The following is a 25,335-nucleotide window of genomic DNA, read 5'->3' on the forward strand; positions in this document are numbered from 1 at the left end:
CTACAGTTAGTTGTTTTTACTCTTGAAAGAGATATTAACATAATTTAGGGATTTCTATGGATTAACACACAAGTGAATAAATCGTTTAATTCAGATTCATAATAATAGGTGAAGTCTAGGTGAATTCTTTTCTAGGTATTATTTATCTCATTGGTTAATAATCTTATTTCCTTGATTCATTCATTGTTGCATGTTTTTAGTTAAATTAGTTTAGTAAATTTAGATTAAAACACATCACTCCAAATTATCAGCTAAATAATAAAAAAACGATAATTACTAATACTTTTAGTCCTCGTGGATACGATATTCTCTACTCACCTTAGCTATACTATCGTTTGATAGGTGTACTTGCCTTTGTCGTATTTATAGTTAATTTAGTGACCTTCAAGTTTTTGGCGCCGTTGCTAGGGACTAAAATATTAGGAACACTTGATTTTGATTAATTTATCCATTTTTATTTTATTTTTTATATTTTCAATTTTAGTTTAATTTTTACATTCTAATTTTTTATTTACTTCTGGCAAGTTCCTTTAGTTAATGACTAGAAAAAACCCGTCGAGACCATTTATTTTTTACAATGAAATTAAAAGTGCTGCTCCAGAAACCGTAAAGAAGCAAGGTAGGATCGACAAAAATATAAATTTCATAATTGGTTTTTGTAATTGACCAATTACATTGTTGTAATTGACCATATCAATGTACTAATGATCACCTACATATATATATATATGTCATAATTAATATTGTTTTACTAATTTATACATAAATGAAAACCATTTGCCTGAAGGGTACCTAGGAATGACACAAAATATAACAATACGGGCAATAAGCGTAACAAATATTGCGGTGTATAGATTTTCTACCATATGGAAGACATCTAGAAAGAATAAGCTCGGAATGGGTCCAATTTTCTATCTTTTTAGACAACAACAAACTCGAGTATGAAATCATCTACAAACAAATCAAAACAAATATGAATCTTATGCATATAGAGAGAGAGAGATGATTTGAAAACAGCTTGGTAAAATTTAGGATTTAGAGGCTTATTAGCATACCTCCAAGGACATTGCCACTACTCTTCCACCTCTATAACACCCTAACTTATTATAATTCTATGTTTATGAATATTGTTGTAAATGAGCACTTGTTTCAGTGGTTAAGTGATTTGGGTGTGACTTTGAGGTCATGGGTTCGAATCTAATTTTGGGAAAATTCAATTATTTTTGTTCCTAGCCTAGTCTTTGTTTGTTAGGCATAAATAATATTTTTGGTCAACTCATGTAAGAATGAGCTTGCTAGTTTAAGTGGTAAGGTGTTAATTTGCCCTGAGATCTTGTGTTCAAATCCCCACGTGGGTGAATGGCAATAATTTTTCTTCTGTGTGTGTGTGTTGTTTGTGTAGTAACAAAGAGAATATAAATGAACATTGTTTTCAACTGAATAATTATGTCAAACATGTTTTCAAATAAAACGGGCTTTCAAGTAACGAAGATTCACGTTGTTTTTAAATAAATAGAAACTAGATTTCAAACCTTTTATCGTAATCACTCCAAACTCAGCCATAACATCTAGGCTGGGTTTAGGGTGTTACATTTAGTGGTATCAGAGTCAGGTTGCAAAACTGAGGTTGTGAAAATTTTGGGTTCAAAATTGTATTTGTAAAAAATTATTTTTCTGAGTAAAGTCTATATTTTCTAAAGGAATCTAAAAAGTAAGCTGCGGAATACCGAGTCTCCAACACCGATCTTATAAGTACTTCTAACTTAGAAATACTTTAGTGTAGAAAATTCTAATAAGTTAGCTAGAGACTGAAACATTTCTAAGACTCTTAAAATTTCTTCTGATACTTATTCGAAGCATAAAATACTTTCTACTGAATACTGAAACTAATACATAAAACTTTGTAATGTAGATAATCTATGAATATGATGAGTACTCGTGGAATACATGGTCATGGTACTCGTGGGCGTGGCAGGTGCCATAGAGAGACTCGAGTTGAGTCATCCTCGATGGGTAGTATGCCCAATCTAGATACGAGTGAGACACCGACTACACCTACTGCTGAGACTGCGTCTCAAAGTCACTCCGCTGGGGATGACACATTGTCCCAAGCCATGCTTAGAGTGTTGGAGAGGGTCACTGGACCCCATTTTGGTTATGGGAGCCTCAGGTCGGTAACTAGAGTCACTAGAGTCACTAGAGTCGCTCCGACTGTGGCCAAATATTGGTTGGAGGCCACCGAGAGGATTATGAATGATATTGACTGCACCCCTGAGCAGAAATTGAAGGGTAGAGTATCTTTGATACACGATGAGGCCTATCAATGGTGGTTAACGGTTGAGGAGGGTAAATCTGTTTTGACTCAAGCTCTAATTTTGAAACAGCCTGAATCTAGTAAGGAGTTCGTGGTATACATTGATGCGTCGCACATCGGTTTGGGATGTGTTCTGATGCAATATGGTAAGGTAGTGGCTTATGCGTCCTGACAACTTAAGTGACATGAGGGAAACTATCCGACGCACGATCTTCAATTAGCTGCAGTTGTCTTCACCTTAAAGATTTAGAGGTACTATCTATATGGTGAAAGGTGTATCATCTACACCGATCATAAGACCCTTAAGTATCTCCTTACCCAAAAGGAGTTAAACCTTAGACAGCGTAAATGTATTGAGTTGCTTAAGGATTACGGCTGCAGGATTAAGTATCACCCTACTAAGGCCAACCTGGTGGCCAGTACTCTTAGTCATAGGGCAATGTCTGATTTGAGGGCGATGTTTGCTCGCCTAAGTTTGTGTGATGATTGGAATCTGTTACCTGAGTTGCAAGTTAAGTCAACTTGGATTGATCAGATTCGGGATAAATAATTTCGGGATGATTCTTTGGTTCTGTGATTTCGTTAAGTGGAGGATGGTAGTACTTATGATTTTGGGTTGGGTAGTGATGGGATTCTATGTTTCTGAAGGTGAGTTTGTGTACTAATGATTCTGAATTGAGGTAGCCCATTCTGAGGGAAGCGCATAGTAGCCCTTATGCTATGCATCCCGGTGGAAATAAGATGTATTGGGATCTTTATGAGTTGTGCTGATGGCCTAGTTTGAAACGGGAGGTAACATATTTTGTTTATCGTTGTTTGACGTGCCAGTAAGTTAAGGCTAAGCACCAGTTGCCTTCGAGCTTACTTCAACCCATTAAGATTCCCTTATGGAAATGGGAACATGTGACTATGGAATTTATTAGTAGGATTCTCTTAACATCTATTAAGAAGGATTCTATGTGCGTCATCGTAGATCGGTTGACCAAGTCTTCCCACTTTATTCCTGTTCGGGCAAACTACTCTCTTCAGAAGTTGGCCAAGTTATATGTTTTAGAGATCATGAGACTTCATAGGGTACCGGTCTTGATTATTTCTAATAGAGATCCTTGCTTCATTTATCAGTTTTGGAGAAAACTTCATGAGGCTCTGGGTTCGAGGTTGAACTTCAGTACTGCGCTTCATCCTCAAATAGATGGTCAATCTGATAGGGTGATTCAGATACTTGAGGATATGCTTCGGACTTGTGTGATCAATTTTTGAGATAGTTGGGAGGATTTTCTACTGTTGGCTGAGTTTACCTACAATAAAAACTTCCAGTTTAGTATTCAGATGGTACCTGACGAGGCTCTGTATGTTTGCAAGTGTTGTACTCTATTGTGTTGGACTGAGTTGGGTGAGCAATGAGTTTTAGCTCCTGTGTTTGTTTCTGAGTCTGAGGATAAAATTAAACTGATTCAAGATCTTCTTAAGGCAGCTTTTGATAGACAGAAGTCTTATGCAGATCTAAAAAGAATAGACATTGAGAACTCCACGGATGATTACGTGTTTTTAAAGGTGTCTCCTTGAAAGAAAGTTCTATGGTTTGGACGTAAGGGCAGGTTGAGCCCTAGGTTCATTGGGTCGTATCAGATTCTGAAGCACGTGGGACCAGTTGATTATAAGTTAGAGTTACCTCTAGAGTTAGACCGTATCCATGATGTGTTTCACGTCTTTATGCTGAGGCGGTATCAGTCAAACCCATCTCATATTGTTCATGTAAAAGAGATTGAGGTTAGACCAGATTTGACGTTTGAAGAGGAGCCGGTTCAGACTCTAAATAGAAATGTGAAGGTCTTAAGAAGGAAATCTATTCCATTAGTGAAAGTTCTGTGGCAGAATGATGGCATTGAGGAAGCCATGTGGGAACCTGTGGACTCGATTCGTCAACAATATCCACATCTGTTCAAATCAAGTAAATTTTGAGGTCAAATTTTGTTCTTATGAATTCTACCGTAAATGAGCACTCGTTTCAGTGGTTAAGTGAAATGGGTGTGAGTTTGAGGTCATGGGTTCAAATATGATTTTGGAAAATTCAATTATTTTTGTTCCTAGCCTTGTCCTTTTTTGTTAGGCCTAAATAATATTTTCAGTCAACTCATGTCAAAATGAATCTGCTGGTTTAATTGGTAAGGTGTTAGATTGCCCTGAGATCTTGTGCTTGAATCCCCTCGTGGGTGATTGGTAATAATTTTTGCTTCTGTGTGTGTGTGTGCCATTTGTATAGTAGAGTTTTGGTGGAATTTAAATTCTGTTGTAGTTGGATAAGGATTAGTGGGTCGGATTTTGTGGGATTTGGTTGGTAGTAAGGGTAGTGGGGAGTTGAGAGTATTATCTTGAATTTAATTTTAATTTTAATTTGTTTCCAAAATTCCCTCTTTCCCCCACATTTTTGTTTCTCTGCAAATTTTCTTCTAACGTTATTTTTTTGGGTCCTTGCCCAATTTTGCTTTCTTCAATTCTGACATCTTTTTGGTCGATTGAATCACTGTGGCTTGGATTTTTTGGTTCTTCTTACAGTTTGGTAAGTAGGGTTTATGTGTGTTCGTTTGGTTTAGGGATTTTTGGAGAGACGAAGTTGTGGTAATGGTTTTTGTAACAGGAAATTAACGGTTGTGAATCTGTTGATTTAGGTGGGAATTGTGAGTTTAATGCTCCTCCGGCGAATTAATTCTAGTAGGGAAGTGTTGTTCGTTCGAGGGTAAGTGATTCTGTCGATTTGGGATAATTATGGTTGTTGAAGTTTTGATTCTTTGAAAAGTCGACGGACTATAGTTTCGTAAATTGGAGAGCTCATAAGGAATAATTTGTTAAGTTTTTTATGTTTTTAGGTACTAGTTGACTCGTCGGGGAGTTCATATTGAATCTAGACCATGTATGTAATGAGAAACCTGAAAAATAGCGAATGGTGAAAGTCAAAATTCGAGTCTGTTGACGCCACACGGTCGTGTGCCAGGCCATGTTCAACACAAAGTAGTGTGACATGCCGTGTGCTAAGCCGTGTGTGACACAGGGTGTAGGCCATTTTGGGCCTTGTAGACCACACAAGCGTGTGGGCCACATAGGCAAGGCAATTTGGGCCATGTGGGCCCAAAACTCAAATTTTTTCCTAGGGTCGTTCATGTCATCCTTATCGACTATGGGCCTTCTTAGGGTCGGTATGTGGTTATATAAGCTATACAGCATGAATTCTGTAAATCTGTTAGTATGAAATTTACCATAAATAACATTTAATATGTATGATCTATTATGTATAAAACACGTTCTACATTTGTTATACAAGTATGTATGATATGTAAATTTGGGCATCTGTTATTTCTATTTATATCTGATTATGGGGTGGGACATATTTTATGTGGTGGAAGTGTTCTGTGTGAGGCGTTATCTCGTCATTATACTGGCAGAACTGCTGCAATTATTTTGAAAAGTCTCGTATCGACACTAAGTGGTGTGTAGGGTTGGATGGGTCTTTAAGACCCCACATGGTGTGTAGGGATGGTCGGAGATAGTGTGTATTGGATAGGGGTAGGATTGTAAATTTTCATATGATTCTGATTCTGCATAAGATATATGTCTGTATCTGTTCTACCACGTAATTAAATCTGAAATTCTATTTTCTTATGAGTTACACATTCTGTTATAAAAAATCACTATCTATTTGTCTAATAATTTCAGGTAACCCTCAGACTTAGGCAGGTCGGTGCAACGGGAGCTCGGTTATATCCATTCCATTGTAAACTAATTTTTCTTAAATTTAACTCATTTAAAATTTTGGTTTGAGAGTTTTGTAAATTTTAGACTCTCTGGACTTTTGGGATTATTTCTGGTTTGGATTTTATTTTGGGATTTACTTTTAGCGTAACGTTTGATAAGATGACTATTTTCCTGCAAACAACGGTTTTCGAGAAAACACATTTGATTTTCCTAAGCATAAGGTTTTAAAGAATTTCCGCTGCAAAGTATTCGGTTCATATAGAGAATGTAAATAAAAAAAGTTTTTAATTGAATAATTATGTCAAACATGTTTTCAAATAAAATGGGCTTTCAAGTAACAAAGATTCACACTGTTTTTAAATAAACGGAAACTAGATTTCAAACCTTTTATCGTAACCATTCTAGATTTAGCCATAACGTCTAGGCCGGGTTTAGGGTACTACAAGCTCGATACACAAACAACAACATCATCATACCTAGAAAGCCTCAACAGCTTTACAAGGGAATACTTGATGCAACTGGAATTACATGGACCCAACTTCACAGAGTGTAGGTCTTTCTCACCCATCGATAATACAAGTAAATGAACCACAAACAACAAGTCCATATCATAGTGACACACAGAGTACTTATAGTATTGCAACACAATAGAGCAAAAGAAAAGAGAATTACATGAGCAATATTTAATATTTTAAACAAAATGCTTTTAATCACTTCTAAAATTGTAAATTATACTTTTTAGATACAAATAAAATTATAAATAAGATTAAAATTACAGTATAAATAATATATATTTAAATAATTATTATCAAAATTAATTATTACAAAATATAATAAAATTGATAATTAAAATATATTCGACTTAAATAAGAAAAATTTTGAATAGGGTCACACATGAAAAATCTTAAATCGAGTAAATTTTGAATTAAAAATTCATACATGATTTACACATAATAAAACTCGAAAACACTAAAAATTTCAAATGAAATGAAAATCTTAAAATGAGTATAAATCTATAAGCAATAACTAAACTAGTAATTTTACTTCTGTTTTTTTGGTAATTAACCTTAAAAAATATTTGACAAGTGTTTCTGAAAAATTAAATTCAAAATAGAAGCTACACAATAGATGTTGACTCGGATCACACCTGGGACGATGAACACCCTGAGGCTAATACACAATATTTTGACTCAGATTTCTACACAAATGGTACTGAGAATCCATTTAGATTTATTAGATGCTTATTAACCATAATAATATGTTTGTATTTGGACAAGAACTACAAAGTTTTTTTATATATTGGTTAATTTCAGTTTAAATCCAATAATTTAAACTCTTTTTCTATCAAGTCCCTCCAAATATGTGCTACTTAATCAACATCCACTTTCAATTCTTTAACTTGTAATAAATGTTTATTAAGCTATATAAGTAACATATCTTAATCCCATTCTAAATACTTTTTTGGATGATTAATTATGCAAGTTAGTGAATTTAATGCTCCTAATCCTTTAAATTCATGTTTCTGTACTTATGAGAGCATTTGGGACCGAAAGGAGCGAAAAATGAGCCAAAATTAGACAAATAAAGTTGTTTTCAGGAACCACACAGCCTGGGCACACGCCCATGTATGCCACACGAGCTGGACACACGCCCATCTACCAGCCCGTTTTGATTTCGTTCCCTACTTCCAAAATACATGGAAAAACACAATTTTTAGGCTTTCTGAGCATTCTAAAGTCGATAAATATCAATTAGAAGAAGACATAAGGGAGCCATCAGAGAAGATCGAAGAAAACACTCGAAAAAACACTATCGAAATCAACTCAGAAGAAGATCTCCATCAAGATCGAAGATTACACACGCCCATCTACCAGCCCGTGTTGATTTCGTGCCCTGCTTCAAAAATACATGGAAAAACACAATTTTTAGGCTTTCTGAGCATTCTAAAGTCGATAAATACCAATTAGAAGAAGACATAAAGGGGCCATCAGAGAAAATCAAAGAAAACACTCGGAAAAACACTATCGAAATCAACTCAGAAGAAGATCTCCATCAAGATCGAAGATTTCTTTTTAATTTCTTTCGAAGTTTTTATGAGTTTCTTTGTTTCTTGCGGTTTTTCTGATTTTAAGATGTTTCTATTCAGGATCATGAACTAATTCCCTATATACCTAGGGAGGATGAAACCTATGATGAATCCTTTTGTTTAATTTATGTTTTTATGCGATAAATACTTGATTCTTGTTCTCAATTATTTATGCTTATTTCTTGTTTTAATATTTCCAGGATAATAATTCATGTTTAATGTGCTTAATTCAGTGGAGGAAAAGTCCCTGTTTAAGAGTAGATCTAGCATAATTGATTGGAGTTGCATGCAATCCTAGAAATAGGACGACATAAATCTACCAGATTAGAGTCAAATCTAACAGGGGAATCCACAGATCGAGTTAATGTGACGATAAGGGTTTAATTAAAAAGATATTTCAATTAATCAACCTAGAGTCAATTGTAAAGATATTTCTATTAATCAACCTAGAGTCAATTGTTCTTACTCTCGAAAGATATATTAACATAATTTAGGTATTTCTCTGGATCAAGACACAAGTGAATAAATCGTTTAATTCAGATTCATAATAATAGGTGAAGTCTAGGTGGATTCTTTCCTGAGTATTGTCTCTCTCATTGGTTAATATTCGATTATTTCCTTAATCCATTCTCTATTGCATTCTTAGTTAAATTAGTTTAGTAATTTTTAGACTAAAACACATCACTCCAATTTGTCGGCTAAATAATAAGAAAATAATAATTACTAATACTTTTAGTCCTCGTGGATACAATATCTGTACTCACTGTAGCTATCTATTGTTCGATAGGTGTGCTTGCCTTTGTTGTATTTATGATTAGATACAGCCGATGAAGAGCCAAAGCAATGTCATGATGAGCATGTGGATGGGATGAACAAATTTAACGTTGGAGACAAAGTACTACTAGACAAAATGGATCCATGAATTTCCTCTTCGAAGCTTGATGAAAATAGATCAAACCCATATACGGTACTGAATGTCTTCCCCTACACTACAGTTGAGGTAACTCATTCTGAATTCGACACTTTTAAGGTAAAGAATACTCGACTTAAACCTTATCTTGGTATTAATTTTGATAACGAGAAAGAGAAGCCTTGGCTTCGGGAGCCACCATAACCGTGCGCATAAGGTAACTTGAGCTTGCACTCTAAATAAGCTCTTCTCTAGAGGTAACCCGAGTGTCTAACATTCGGCTAATTCTTTTAACTTTATTTCATGTTATTTTAAAATTAATTAAATTAAATTTTAATTTAAAAAAAAACTTCCACATGGCTTAGACACACGGGTGTGTCCCAGGCCGTGTTCACAATGGGGCATTTGACAATGTGTTACACAGCCTGGCGACATGGCCATGTAACCCACACGGCCTAGATACACGGATGTGTCCTTGGCCGTGTGAGTCTTGGGACTTAATTTTTCAAAAAATTCAAAGGTTACATGGCCTAAAATGGTCCACGGCCTGGAGGCACGGTCGTGTGACACATGGGCATGTCCTAGGCCCTGTGAATTTTGGAGCTAATTTTTTCAATTTTAATTCAAGTCAGAGAGTTACAAGGGCAAGAGACATGGTTGGGCTGCATGGGCATGTGTGAGACCGTGTGCCTCACACAACCTTGTACACGGGCATGGGAGAAGTGAAGAAAATCACACATGGCCTGACACACGATCGTTAATACCACACGGTGTGGACAAACGGGCATGTCCGAGGCTGTGTGAAGACAGGGTTCGCATTTTTAACTATACACGGGCTGAGAAGGATCCACACGGTTGTGTGGCCCAACGTGGGCCCTTACACGACCGCTTCACCCATTAAACCTTAGCCCCCTTTCCTTGTGTTTTTGTCTTATTCCTACCCCAAAAAGAAACCCTAGCCGCCACTCACCATCCCCCGCCACCGATCCGCTTCCCCTCACTCTCACCTTCGAGCCATGCACAACCGTCCCCTCACCCCCACCACACGACTACCCTCCCTCTCCCTCACGACTTCTTTCCCTTCCCCCACACCCTAGCCTCTCCCTCTTCCTCGGCCTTCCCCTAGCTACAACCCTACCCCAAGCCTCGTCAAGCCCCTCACCAAAGATGCCCTCCAACCCTCCTTCTTCCCTTTTTCTTCCTTCCCCCTCACCTATTCAAGCAAACCATCCCCTAGCCCTCCTGCTTTTACCCATCGACCACACTCGCCTCTTTCCCCATTGCCACTAGTCAAGCCATCATTGGAGCCCCCTCCCCCACCGTCAATCGGCGTCCTACACCCTTGCCCTTTTCATTTTTTATTATTTATTTATTTATTTTAATTATTTATTCCTTTTATTTTTATTATATATTCTTCTTATTATTTCTTTTTTTCTTTTTAGTATCATTATTATTTCTATTACTATTATTATTTCATTTTATTGTGTTTATTTATTTTATTTTATTTTTTAGTAGTTTAGTGTTATTATTATGTTTGCATTATCATTTATTGTTATGAAATTTGTTAGTTTTGTTTTAATAATTCCTTTATTCCTTACTTTTATTTATTCATTATATATGATCACTTTCAATATGTTTTTTTTAGTTCGGTGGAATGCTACTTATTTTCTCATATTCTTTCTAGTTAGTATTTTTATTTATCATTTTCTTATTCTATTACTTAATATTTTCATTGTTATTGTTATTCCAATCTTAGGTTTATTTTAGGGCTATCTTTATTGGTTCTTTTTACTATTAATTTTATTTATTTTGGTATTGTTTTTTATTTATTTTGTTTATTTTATATTTAATGTCGATTTATTTATTCGTCAAGTTGTGGATGTTGAATTCGATTTTTATTTCATGAGTTAATGGATTGCCTCTATTATAATTGGTTCATTTATTTGCTTATTTTGGTTTTAATATTTGGTTGTCTTATTTTTAGGCACATTATGACGAACACATGCAGTAAATCTAAAGTCGCTGTTCTTGCTTCGAAAAAGCAGGAGACTCTAGACGTAACCTCCTCCTTGGGCGCTTCAATCGATGTCTGCCATCCATTCTTACGGTTTTCACAGGGTCCCTAGGAGGACTTATATTAGCTTATTTAACTAAGGCCACTCAACTTAGCCTGATGTATTGATTGGGCCGCTTTGAAGTAGGTCTAGTTAGTAGATAGCATGTACGCCATCCTTGCCACAACTCCTTAGGATCTGTTTTTATCTATCATCGAGCCCACATACATGGAGCTAACTTTGGGGTTCTATTCGGCATTTCTCTTACAACAAGTGATGATAACCCATGACGAGCCGGGCACAATCACTTTCAGACTCGGTGGTACGGCACGACATATGAGTGTCCCAGAGTTCAGAGCTGTATTGCGACTATACACTATAAAGTTCATGAGTGCTGACAGCTTTCTCTGATTATACTGGGACATCCACTACTCACCACCACTTTGCTGGGTAGACCTCATGCCGAGTACAACACCTTATGACCCGAGTCATTCGAAGGCGACTTATCTTCCTCTGGCCTTACACTATATTCATGCCAACTTGGCTCACACATTGACCGGTAGGAGGGAGAGCACCGGAGTCATCGGTACAACCAACGCATATTTTCTATGGAGCACGGCCACGGGGCATATTTTCAATTTAGCCTAACGAAGTACTAACTCACCCGTACCAACATCAATTATAATTCTCACAGTTGCTAAAAAGGCTCGTCCTAAAATTAAAGGTATGTCACTATCCTCATCCATGTCTAAAACAACAAAATCATCTGAGAATATGAATTTATCGATTTTTACAAGTACATCTTCAATAATACACCTAGGAAATCTAATAGTTCTATCTACTAATTGAATACTCATCCTAGTTTGTTTGGGTTTCCCAAGACCTAATTTCTTAAACATTTTATAGGGCGTGACATTAATATTAGCCCCTAAATCAGGAAAGCATTATCAATATTTAAACTACCATTAAATAAGGAATAGTAAAACTTCTTGGATCTTTCAATTTGTTCGGTAGTTTATTTTGCAATATGGCTAAGCAAATTGCATTTAACTCTACAGTCGATCAATCATCTAACTTCCTTTTTTTTGCCAAAAGCTCCTTTAAAAATTTAACAGAATTGGGCATCTGTGAAAGAGCTTCAACAAACGGTAAGTTAATATGTAATTTTTTCAGAATTTTATGAATTTTACCAAATTGTTCGTTCGTGTGGTATCTCTTTTTCGCGTTAGGATATGGCACTCAAGGTTTATATTCTGTAGCAATCGACTTTTTCTCTTTTTGGCTTACCTCAACCTTATCGTTATTTACCATAGTTTCTTACCTCGGTTCTTGTTCAGATTCGACAACCCTTCTCCATCTCGAATGGTAATTGCATTAAGCTGCTCCCTTGGGTTAGTTTTGGTATTACTAGGCAAACTACCTTGTGGTCATTTTGAAATCAACTTAGCAAGCTGACCTATTTGGTTCTCAAGCACTTGAATCGATGCTTGTTGATTTTTCAATGCTCCCTCAGTGTTTTGAAAACGTGTTTCTGACACCGAGATAAACTTTGTCTACATCTCCTCAAGGTTCGACTTCTTATCTTGCTGGTAAGGTTGTTGTTGGAAGCCTGGAGGAGGTTGTGCTCTTTAATTTCCTTGACCACCCTAGGAGAAATTAGGATGGTTCCTCAAACCTGCATTATAGTGGTTACTATAAGGGTTATTTTGAGGCCTGTAATTATTACCCATATAATTAACTTGCTCCTTCTCTGTGCTAGGAACGAAGGGTAAGCATGGTGAGGGATTCAAACCGTTGTAGAAGGTTTGAACCTGTAGCTATAGACGTAACCCATGGTGAGGGCACCATCTCAATAAGTCCTTATACCTCTCCCATGTATCATATAATGTTTCTAAACCAATTTGCATGAAAGAAGAGATATCATTCCTCAACTTGGCTATCTTAGCTAGTGGGAAGTACTTTAGAAGGAACTTCTCGCTCATTTGAGCCCGTGTGGTGATAGAACCTCGTGGTGAAGAATTTAACCACTCTTTAGCTTTGTTCCTCAAATAGAAAGGGAATAGCCATAAGCGAATAGCGTCGTCAAAAACGCCATAAATCTTGAAAGTATCATAGGTTTTCAAGAAATTGGTTAAGTGAGTATTTGGACCTTCGTCTTGCAAACCATCGAACTTAACAAACTATTGAATCATCTGAATAGTGTTCGACTTCAGTTCAAAATTATTTGTAGCAATGGTGGGTCTCACAATACTCGATTCAACCCCAGTTACAGTGAGCTTGGTATAATCGTGCATAGTACGAGGAACAGGATCTGGATTTGGAGGATTTGCAACAATTGCAGGAGGTAGTCGATTATTCTGGTTATTACCCATCTCCTCAGTAATATAATTTCCTCTTGTTCATCTACTATATTCTGTCGACTTTGCCTTGTTTCTCTACGGTTTCTGCGAGCAGTATATTGAATCTCACTGTCAACTAATAATGGTCCTGGGTTTCTTCTAGTCATAAACTAAAGGAACATGCCAGAAAAAAATAAAAGAAAAAAATTAGAATGTAAAATTTACACTAAAAATAAAATAAAATGTAATAAAAATAAATGGCTAGATTAATAAAAATCAAGTGTTCCTAATATTTTAGTCCCCGACAACGGTGCCAAAAACTTGATGGTCACTAAACAAACTATAATTATGACAAAGGCAAGCGCACCTATCGAACCATAGTATAGCTATGGTGAGTAGGGAATATCATATCCATAAGGACTAAAAGTACTAGTAATTACCGTCTTATTATTATCTAGCCGAAAAATTGGGGTGATGTATTTTAATCTAAAATTACTAAACTAATTTATCTAAGAATTCAACTATGAATAAATCAAGGAAATAATCAAATAATAACCGATAAGATAGACAATACCAAAGAAAGGATCCACCTAGAATTCACCTATTATTATAAATCTAAATTAAACGATTTATTCACTTGTGTCTTGGTCCATAGAAATCCCTAAATTATGTTAATATCTCTTTCGAGAGTAAGAACAATTGACTCTAGGTTGATTAATTATAATCTCTTTCTAATTAAAACCCCTATCGTTACATTAACTCGATCTATGGATTTCCTTATTAGATTTGACTCTAATCCAGCAGATTTATGTCGTCCTATTTCTAGGATTGCATGCAACTCCACTCAACTATGCTAGATCTATTCTTAAACAAGGCCTTTTGCTCCACTGAATTAAGCACATTCAACGTGAATTAATATCCCAAAAATATTAAAACAAGAATTAAACATACATAATTGAAAACAAGAATCAAATATTTATCGCGTAAAAATAGATATTACATAAAAGGATTCATCATAGGTTTCATCTTCCCTAGGTATCAAGGGAATTTAGTTCATAATCTTGAATGAAAACATCTCAAAGTCAGAATAACCACAAGACATAAAGAAACTCAATAAAACTTCGAAAGAAATTAAAAGGAGATCTTCGATCTTGAACGAGATCCACTTCCGAGTTGATTCCGATCTGTTCTTCAAGTGTTTTCTTCGATCTTCTCTGATTGTGTCGTTAGGTGTAACGCCGCAAAATTTTAATTTGGGTATTGTGAATGTGTGACACAAAATATCTGTCTACTTTAGTGGTTATGTGTTCTGGGTGTGTTTGGGAGGTCCCAAGCACACGCCAGGACTTGGGCAAATTTTGGTATTTTTTATCTTTAGTTAGTCACTTTTAAGTAAAAGTTGGAAAATAATTAATAGAATGGGTCTGCTGGTCTGGTGGATAAGTGGAGTTTTGGTGTGAAATAGGTCATGTGTTCGAATCTTGGCGTGGGCATTAATTTTGCTCGTGCATCCAGGAGAGTTTGAGATGGACTAAAAATCTGAGTAGTGGATTTACTGGGAAGTTTAATGGAGAGAAATAAGGGATTGGGGTAGTTATCAAATATTCTGTTCATCTTTTTTTTCTTTTTTTTTACTTTCCCCAAAATCCCTCCACCCTCTTATCATTTTTCTCTTTATTGTTGCCGAATTTCTGCTCTCTTTCACCCTTCATCTTCTTGATTTTTCTTTTGCCACTCTGCCTCGTGTCACTCCACGTTTATCTGCGATCGTTTGGTAAGTTTTAGATAAGTGATTTGTCTCTGTTTGTTAACTTTTTTATGAAGTGTTTTGTTTATGCAAATTAGGGGAGGATTCAAGGGATCGTAAAAATAAATCAAAGTCTTAGTTTGTGTGGGAATTACTGTTCATCGGTTGAAGGTAAGGTTTAGTCGCTTATGGGTTAAAACCTCGATACGAGTTCAATTTGGGATCACATTATGTGAGATTAAATTAGTGTTATTTTTCAATTATAGGCTTTAGAGTGCTCGGGGACTATTTTAGCATCAAACAAAACAAGGTGTGTACTCGAAACGCAAAAAATTGGATTCGGCAAAAAGCCAAAATTGCTTGCAGTTTGGACAGCAGCAGTTGGCTAACTTTGAAAAATCACCATAGATTGTGGAAATTGAATTAGAGGATGAAAAAATATTAAATTAAAGCTTATTGATTCTAGTTTCTCATAGAAGAAACGGTGTAAGTAATGAAATTGTAAATCATGATATATAATAAGTTTTGTGAGACAAGTTCAGAATGAATTTGGGTTCCCCTGTTCTGACTTTGGAAAATCATCAAAAATTGGATAAAAATAATTAGGAGTTAAAATTTACATGGTTAAATTATTAATGAGTCTATTCTTAATAGAAACAAATGGTAACATCATCCAAATTTTGTACTAAGAGATAATTAATTTTTAGCAAAGAAAGGTTAAAGCTGTCAGACAGCAAAATAAGGGTAAGATTGAAGATTTTATTGTACTTATTGGCTGAACCAAAAATTCTGAAAATTTTATGGTAGGCATTTTAGTCTAGTTTCAAAGAAATCAAGCGTATCTTAATTTGAAATTCTGTAGCTCAAGATGTAAATAATTTAGTAATAGTGACTCAAGTAGACAGCTTTGAAGGAACACATATAAGTAAATAGTGAAAACATATATGAATATTTAGCTAGCACGGGTTACATTAAAAATGTACCACGCGGCCAAGGCCAATTTGGGCCAAGTGGGCCACACGGGTTGATTATTAAGGTTGCACGGGTTGCCCAAGTCAACTGTGAAACTACTGTAGGGTCGGTAAGCATCACTTAGACCTCTAATTGTATGAACTGACTATTTGATTTATATATGTGTTGAGCATGATGATAGTATGCTTGTATACTGAACTAGTTATATGTTCTGATTCCCTGAGATAGCATGTCATGACTTGTATGTTGCATTGCATGGGGTTAAGTTAATTATATTTGGAGGAAGTGTACTAAAAGGCCCTTAAGCCTAACATACTGGTAACTTAGCTGCAAATTACTGTTTTGTGCCGTATTTCGTACTACCTAGAGTGTAGGGATGGGTGGGTTGATTTGATCGCCACATGGAGTGTAGGGTTGGACGGAGATGGTGTGTAGAGGCTGGTTGGGTAGGACTTTGTTACTGAATACTGCATGATTGCTACTGATACTATGATGGGCTAAGACCCTATTACATATTTGATACTGTACTGATATGGGCTAAGGCCCAAACTATTACTGATACTGAAAAAGGGCTTAGGCCCAGGCTACTTTAACTATGCACTGTGATTTGCTATTGTTTGTTTTCTGTGGAATTACACACTGAGTTTTCGTAAACTCACCCCTTTTTTTTAAATGTGCACAGGTAATCCCCAGATCTAGACGGATCGGTCTGGCGGAGGACTCGGCGGTGACCACGGTTTTGGACTTTCATGGTTTTTAACCCATATTTACGATAATTAGTTTTATTTCTATTCTATTTTTACTGGCTAAGTTTTTGGGTTGTAATTGGACTTTTAGACTTTGGTTTTGGGTTTTAATTCTCTTTACTTTATGGATTATAACTGCTAGTAGTTGGAAACCTCGATTTTCAAAAGAAGCAAATGTTTTTCCTAAACGCACGATTGTTTAATCTGTTTTAAAACCTTCCGCAAATGAATAAGGTTTTGAAACTATTGATTAAATGAGAAAAAAATTTTGGAACTAAGAAGATATTAAGATAAAGAATCCAAAGGAAATGGTTTTAATGCGTCGAAACAGTTTTCAAACACCCTATCATGTGACATCGCTAGATCCGGCCATAACGTGTGTGCTAGGTTTGGAGTGTTACATAAGGTCTTATTCTAATTGGTATTTATAGACTTTAGAATGCTCAGAAAGCCTAAAAATTAGCTTTTTCTGCGTATTTGGAAAGCAGAGTGCGTAATCGACACAAGTTGGCACATGGGAGTGTGGCCAGCTCGTGTGGCTCACACGGACGTGTGGCTAGCCCGTGTGGCTCACACGTACGTGTGGCCAGCCCGTGTGGCTCACACAGATATGTGGCCCACCCGTGTGGGTCACATAGACGTGTGGCCAGCCCGTGTAGCTCACACAGACGTGTGTCCAGCTTGTATGGAAAAACCCAATCCGTGTAGAGCCTGAAAACAACTTTATTTGTTCGATTTTGGCTCATTTTCTCTCTTTTCGCTCCCAAATGTTGTTTTATGTATAGAAACATGAATTTAAAGGATTAGGAGAATCAAATTCACTAATTTGCATAATTAATCATCCAAAAATACGTTAAGAATGAGATTAAAATATGTTACTTTTATAGGTTATTAAGTTTTTTTATTTTTATTTTTATTTTCTTAGACTTCTTTCATTTATTATCTTTTGAACTATATTTTTATTTTATGGTTGTTTCTAATCGAGTTAGTAACCTTTTAATCTTCTTCACTGCTTGTGTTTATTTTCTTATTAGTTTGCTCAGAGTCATGCACTACATTTAGATTTGCCTACGGTTCCACTTTTCACCATTTTGGCAATTTCATTAAATATTCAGGGTAGTTTCAGTTTTCTCCCTCTCTTATGCTATTCTGCTTATACTGTGATTATATATGTTTGTACCTTGAGGACAATGTACATCTTAAGTGTGGGGAGGTTATTTATATAATTATTAGAAAATCCCGAATTATTTATGGTACTTAAGTGATTTTCTCATACTCCCATTAGAATGAATTTTTATCAATTTGGGATTTTTGTTGATGTGTTTTGGATTAATTTGTAGATATTTGTTTATTGGTTGATTTAAAATTTAAGACATGAGGAATCAAGCATGATAAGTTTTTTGAAATTAGAAAATTTAAGTTTTTTCCCTTAATTGAAGTATTATCTTGAAGTTTGAGATTTGCAAGTTTGACATCAAAAATAATGATTTTTTTGTGAGATTTTAAGCCTTTAAAGCATACATTTTTCTTGCTCATTTTATTATTGATTATGAATGTGTCAATTTGATTTGTTATTCTATAACTTGCTTTGATTATACATGTAGAGACCACACCTTTGATTTGATATACTGATATGATAATGGCTCTTAGGTTTTAACCCACTTATCCCATAAAAAAACCTACCTTTTTAATTAACCCTTAGTGAACCCTGTTGAGTCTAACATACTGTTTCTTGATTAACCCATTAATTTTAACTCATAACTCATAACCCACAAAGAAGGATCAGTTCCTGCTTCCTTTCATTGACCAAATGCTAGATCGGCTTGCTGGAAGGCCTATTATTTCTTTTTAGATGGCTATTTTGGGTACAATCAAATTGCTATTGCATCGGAGGATCAGGAGAAAACACCTTTCTCCTGCCCCTTTGGTACTTTCGCTTTTCGCCATATGTTTTCGGTCTTTGCGACTTAGTAGCCACATTTCAAAGGTGCATGATGACAATATTCTTAGATATGATCGAAGACTCTTTAGAGGTTTTTATGGACGATTTCTTAGTCTATGGGAATGATTTTGATCATTGTGCAGACAATTTGGATAAAGCACTAAAGCGATGTGAGGACACAGATCTTGTCTCGAATTGGGAAAAATGTCATTTCATGGCAACTGAAGGCATTGTGTTAGGATATCACATCTCTAGTCAAGGCATTCAAGTAGACAAAGCAAATGTGGAAATCATTGAAAAATTACATCCACCAACAAACGTGAAAGGTACTCGTAGTTTTCTTAAACATGTGGGGTTTTACCGAAGGTTTATTAGTGATTTTTCGAAAATTGCAAAGCCCTTATGCTCATTGCTGGAACAGACTAAAAAATTCTTCTTTGACGTTGCACCAATTTTTCTCGGATAAAGAAAGGGAAAAATATTTCACACCATCTATTCTGCTAGCAAAACTCTTACAGAAGCTCAACTCAATTTTACAACTACAGAGAAAGAATTACTGGTTGTAATCTTTACTTTCAACAAGTTTCATTCCTATCTTGTCGGTGCAAAGGTTGTTATATTCACTGATCACTCGACGTTGAGATATCTCTTTGCGAAAAAGAATGCCAAACCAAGACCGATACACTGTATATTACAACTACAAGAATTTGACATCGAGATAAAAGATTGTAAGGGTTCAGAGAATCAAGTTGCAGACCATCTGTCTCGATTGGAAGTTGGTAGCAAAGACGGAAACATACTTTAAATTTTTGACGCATTCCCAGATGAGAAGTTATTTACTGTAGATGCAACTCCTTGGTATGCGGATTTTGTTAATTATTTAGTGTGTGGAAAACTCCCATTGGGTGTCACAGGCCATAAAAAAGAAAGATTTCTTCGTGACATAGTGAAGTATCATTGGAACGAGCCATATTTATTCAAGGTATGCAATGACAACATCATTCGATGTTGTGTTCCAAAAAATGAGATGTTTTCAATCCTGAAGCATTGTCATGATGCTCCTTATGGAGGTCATTTCAGTGATGTGAGAAATGCGGCTAAAGTTTTCCAACCAAGATTCTATTGGTTGACATTATTTGTGAATCAATGCGATAGGTGTCAGTGCACCGATTCTATATCCCGTTGCAATGAAATGTTACAGCAGCCAATTATGGAGGTTGAGTTATTCGATGTTTGGGGTATGGATTTCATGGGACCATTTTCAAGTTCATTTAGAAATCTTTATATTAGTAGCTATTGACTACGTCTCGAAGTGGGTGGAAGCTGTTGCAGTCCTAAAGGATGATGCAAAGAAAATGCTAAATTTTTTTCACAAGCATATACTCACCCGCTTTGGCACACCAAAGGCATTGATTAGTTATCAAGGTACACACTTTCATTGCAACCAAGTGGCAATCGCATTGAAGAGATATGGAGTTAATCATAGAATGGCTATTACTTATCATCTGCAAACCAATGGACAAGCTGAAGTATCAAATCGACAAATTAAGGACATTCTTGAGAAAGTTGTAAACACTTCGAGGAAAGATTGGTCTTTCTGATTGGATGACTCTTTATGGGCATTGTGGACAGGATACAAAAATCTACTAGGGATGTTTCCATATCAATTGGTTTTTAGGAAAGCATGTCACTTGCCAGTCAAACTGGAACACAAAGCAATGTGGGCAATTAAGCAAGTGAACATGAACTATGAAGCGACTGGAAAGAAAAGACTGTTGGATATCACTGAACTAGAGGATATTAGGAGAAATGCTTATGAAAACACTACAATTTACAAGGAAAAGACCAAATGATGGCATGACAAGATTATTTTGCAGCGACAATTTATCGCGGGTCAACAGGTTTTATTATTCAATTTTCCACTCAAATTGCACCCAGGTAAATTGCATTCACGTTGGTCTGGACCTTTTGAAGTTTTTGACGTATTTCCTCATGGTGTAGTCTCAATTCCAGATTTACGTGATGGACACTAGTTCAAAGTAAATGGACAGAGGCTAAAACACTATTTTGGAAATAGTGATCAAAAGCAGGTAAAGACCATTAAATTGGTCAAAAAGTTTACTTTTTAATTAGAACTCCGTGATTTTAGTTTATTTTATTTATGTTCTTTTAAATTTTGTTTTCCTTCCTTTTTGCAGAATAAATTAGGTACCATTGTCGACACATTGAAATTTTGCTGTCAACGCATTCCATAAGTCTGTACTACCATTTATATCTCATCAGAATTCAAGGAAATTCAGATTCCACAGTTGGATCAAAACTCACTTAGCCATTTGATCCTTCTCAGCAAGCACAATTTCTATTGGACATAACTCTTACCGCCAGACTTTTATCTCTCCACAAAACAACATGCCTCTCCATCTTCCTCTTTCACTCATTATAAATCCTCTCCCACTGTACTGACTATAACGCATTCAAGCAACCATTTTTACTTCTTTTCTCTTCTCAAAATCATATCTTTTTAACTTTAAATCATTCTCCCTCAACAAAAGATAGCCAAAACAAGAGGCTCGGTCAAGAAAGCTACCAAATCTGCTAGAGAACATGCGTCCTCTGCTACTACAGTTTGTGAATCGGAATCCCCTAGGCCAGTGCAGACAAATGAGCTAGTAATATTTTTAAATAAAGCGACAAAGGAACGATTTCATGACAACATGTTGAAGTGCAACTTCCATCCCGAACAGGGCATTTCCCTTTTCCCACAACAAGACTTGGGTAAACAAGTCTACAAGACCATCTCGAAGTTAAAGTGGGAAACTTTTTGCACCCATCCTAGAAGCTACTTGCCTTCACTAGTACGTGAGTTTTATGCTAATCTCTACGATCATGAGTTAGAGTTTATTTTTGTTCGAGAAGGTTTAATACCATGGGACGCTGAAAAAATTAACGAGTTGTACAACACCAAGGTCAATGTCGACGAACACTCTGAATTTATTGATGACATCACAGATGAAAAACGAGACCTATTGGTGAAAGACTTGTGTGTCGAGGGAGTAGTGTGGACGAGTTCCCATCAAAAGATTATACGATGTATCGTCGCTTCCTGATGATGCAAGGTAAAATTTGGTTTCATTTTGTCAATTGTAGGTTAAAGCCCTCTACTCATAACACCACAGTCAGCCTCGACAGAATATGTCTAATACATTCTATCGTCAAGGGTAGAAAAATTGATGTAGGCGCAATACTTCACCAAGAAATTGCTGACTGCGCCGTAAGGCAGACTAGGATCTCAGTCTTCCCATCACTGGTAATGTTGTTGTGCCAGCAAAGAGGAATCGTGCCCAGTGCTGGTGAGGAAGTCTTGGAAAATAAGGGCCCAATTAATGAAGCCTTTTTAGAGAGAATGACTCGTGGCAAGGACACGCTAATACTGAAGGAGCCAGAAACTAGCAAGACAAGAAAGGGCAAAGTTAAAACTGACAGCAAAGGAACAAACCTAAATGCAGAGACATCATTATGGCGCAAACTAAAGGATGTCAAAAAAATGGTAAATTTCATCAATAACAGGTAGATTAGGCTTGCCGCTATAGTAGAAGATATGAAGAAATCCCAGAATTTGTTTTATGTTTATACTAGAGCCTAGAACAGTTCTATTGTAGCCACATTAGGCCAACTAAGCCCATCCCCACTACCAGAATTCCCAATATTTCCACCAATCATTAGAAATTATGACCTCTCTTCCTTGAATGACGACTTAGAAGACCGAGATAGATCGGTGGCATCCCCACCCATTGTGCAGGTCTCTGATAATGAGAAAGAAGAGAAATCCAAGGACATTGAAGAATGTCTGCGAAAGATTGATAGCTTGTTTGAGGTTGGTATTTTTGCTGATCAAGAAGACATTGTTCTTGAGAAGGAAGTTGCTACTGTTGAAGAGGAAGTTGTTGCTGAAGAAGGAAAAGTTGCTAAAAATGAGAAAAAAAAGAAGATTTTGTTGAGAAGATTGTCACCTCACCCGAGTCTGTGGGTGCAAATATTGATAATTTAGAGTGAGCTGGAGCGAGACCGGCGGAAGTTGCTGAGGTAACCAGTGATGAGCAATGAAATTCATTGGCAATAGTGGTCTACACTGGACCAGTCCAGGTGGCCTCTCCTACATAGGAAGCAGCCGATGATGCCAGGTAGAGCTGGGAACTGAGGAGCAATCCAATGGTCGTGCAAAGCCTAAAGAAAAGAAAAGGAAGTGACGTTTAAGTCTCAGATTAAATAGAGGAGTGACGTTAAGTAAATAAAGGTTAGTATGCATGTTTAAGTCTCAAATTAAATAGAGGAGTGACGTTGAGTAACATATACATTGAACTTTATTGCTTCAACAATCACCTATCTTTTTATACCTTGTAAGCACTTAGTATTCTGCTGAAGATTCATGCTGGGGATCCCAGTTTATCAATATCATAATTTATTTTATTGTTTTCAAGTTATTGCATCGACAACTATTCTCATAATTTATCTCGTTTCCATCTAGTTGTTGCACCGATATTAATAGACAAAAGACTACCATCCTTATGAGATTGATATCTGGCAGACTCATATCTGTCTACTATACTTGCATCGACAGTGTACGCTTACACATTATTGTTGTAATGTTAAACAGCCGATCAGTTCCACACGGGTTGGACACACACCCATGTGCCAGCTCGTGTTGATTTCACACCCTGCTTCCCAAATAGGCGAAAAAAAGACAATTTTTAGGCTTTCTGAGCATTCTATAGTTGATAAATACCAATTAGAAGAAGACATAAGGGAGCCATCAGAGAAGATCGAAGAAAACACTCGAAGAACACCATCAGAAGCAGATCTCCATCAAAATAGACGATCTCCTTTTAATTTCTTTCGAAGTTTTTATGAGTTTCTTTGTTTCTTGTGGTTTTTATGACTTTGAAATGTTTCTATTCAGGATCATGAACTAATTCCCTAGATACCTAGGGAGGATGAAACCTATGATGAATCCTTTTATTTAATTTATATTTTTACGTGATAAATACTTGATTCTTATTCTTAATTATGTATGCTTATTTCTTATTTTAATATTTTCGGGATATTAATTAATGTTTAGTGTGTTTAAATTAGTGGAGGAAAAGTCTTTGTTTAAGAGTAGATCTAGCAAAATTGAGTGCAGTTGCATGCAATCCTAGAAATAGGACGACATAAATCTACTGGATTAGAGTCAAATCTAATAAAGTAATCCATAGATCGAGTTAATGCGACGATAGGGGTTTTAATTAGAAAGAGATTTCAATTAATCAACCTAGAGTCAATTGTTCTTACTCTCGAAAGAGAGATTAACATAATTTAAGGATTTCTACGGATCAAGACACAAGTGAATAAATCGTTTAATTCATATTCATAATAATAGGTGAAGTCTAGGTGGATTCTTTCTTGGGTATTGTCTCTCTCATTGGCTAATATTCGATTATTTCCTTAATCCATTCTCTGTTGTTTTCTTAGTTAAATTAGTTTAGTAATTTTTAGATTAAAACACATCACTCCAATTTGTTGGCTAAATAATAAGAAAACAATAATTACTAATACTTTTAGTCCTCGTTGATACGATATCTTTACTCACCGTAACTATATTATTGTTCGATAGGTGAGCTTGCCTTTGTCGTATTTATAGTTAGTTCAGTGACCATCAATGTTCTAAAATAGCTTTCTGGGAAATTGTACATCAAGAAAGGCGAGAACGGCAGATCCCGAACCGAAGCAGTTGTCGCCGCTATCGGTGGCCACTCTACAGATAGTAAAATATCGGCCTCATCAAAATAGCAATAGGAAACTATCAGGAGGTACTGTTTGGCACTTTAACAATAACAATCCCTCGCTACAGTTGGTTGTTGGCTGGTTGGTTGGCTGAAGAGCGTCATGTGCCGTCAAGCAGGCATTACAGAGTAAAACCTTTGATAATCAATACATCTATGCATAAAAAATATATTATATATGCTTCCATATATACATGCATATAGATTTTATAGATCTTTTAGTTTTATTTTGTCAAGCAAATGATATTTTTATGTTGTTTGGATTCTTAAAATACAACATCTCATCTTAAAAATACTTAGAAAATGGGGAAAAACAACTAGTCTTCTATCATTTTTATCCTATTCTATGTGGTTGGATTCAAATTATAATACTAGATTGTATCAAATTGATATCGATTGATGCATGATTTTGATATTTTCTATCAATTCTTTTATTTTTTATTTTAGTAATTTTTATTTTTATAATTCTATTAAAAATGTAATTGTTAAATTAAATTATAGAACTTAATTAATAAATTTAAAATTTATATGTGTATATGTATTTATACTATGTAATTTAGATATATTTGAATCTATGATACATATTTTATTTTTAAAAATAATTAAACTATAAATATATATGTATGAAAAATACTTGAAAATGCAGATAAACCTGA

At 35.8% G+C, this 25,335-nt stretch overlaps 1 protein-coding gene and 1 non-coding gene across 2 annotated transcripts; both read left to right on the top strand.

The window, feature by feature from the left end:
* The first annotated feature begins 3,223 nt into the window (after positions 1-3,223).
* On the top strand, positions 3,224-4,276 carry LOC128039957 (uncharacterized). Its single transcript, XM_052628899.1, has 3 exons — positions 3,224-3,557; positions 3,726-3,868; positions 3,944-4,276. Exons 1-3 carry the CDS (start codon positions 3,224-3,226, stop codon positions 4,274-4,276), a joined length of 810 nt encoding a protein of 269 aa, XP_052484859.1.
* Positions 4,277-12,941: 8,665 nt separating this feature from the next.
* Positions 12,942-13,048, top strand: LOC128040078 (small nucleolar RNA R71). The gene has a single exon (XR_008194737.1). It is a non-coding gene; the product is annotated as a small nucleolar RNA R71 (small nucleolar RNA).
* The last annotated feature ends 12,287 nt before the right edge of the window (positions 13,049-25,335 follow it).

Source organism: Gossypium raimondii, chromosome 3, assembly GCF_025698545.1.
Source record: "Gossypium raimondii isolate GPD5lz chromosome 3, ASM2569854v1, whole genome shotgun sequence".
NCBI classification, from domain to species: Eukaryota; Viridiplantae; Streptophyta; class Magnoliopsida; order Malvales; family Malvaceae; genus Gossypium; species Gossypium raimondii.

Coding starts and splice junctions, on each gene's coding strand:
- LOC128039957 (XM_052628899.1), top strand. CDS start 3,224: ATGGAATTTATTAGTAGGATTCTCTTAACATCTATTAAGAAGGATTCT. Junction 3,558..3,725: donor TGAGGATATGCTTCGGACTT/GTGTGATCAATT, acceptor AATGAGTTTTAG/CTCCTGTGTTTGTTTCTGAG. Junction 3,869..3,943: donor ATGATTACGTGTTTTTAAAG/GTGTCTCCTTGA, acceptor GGGTCGTATCAG/ATTCTGAAGCACGTGGGACC.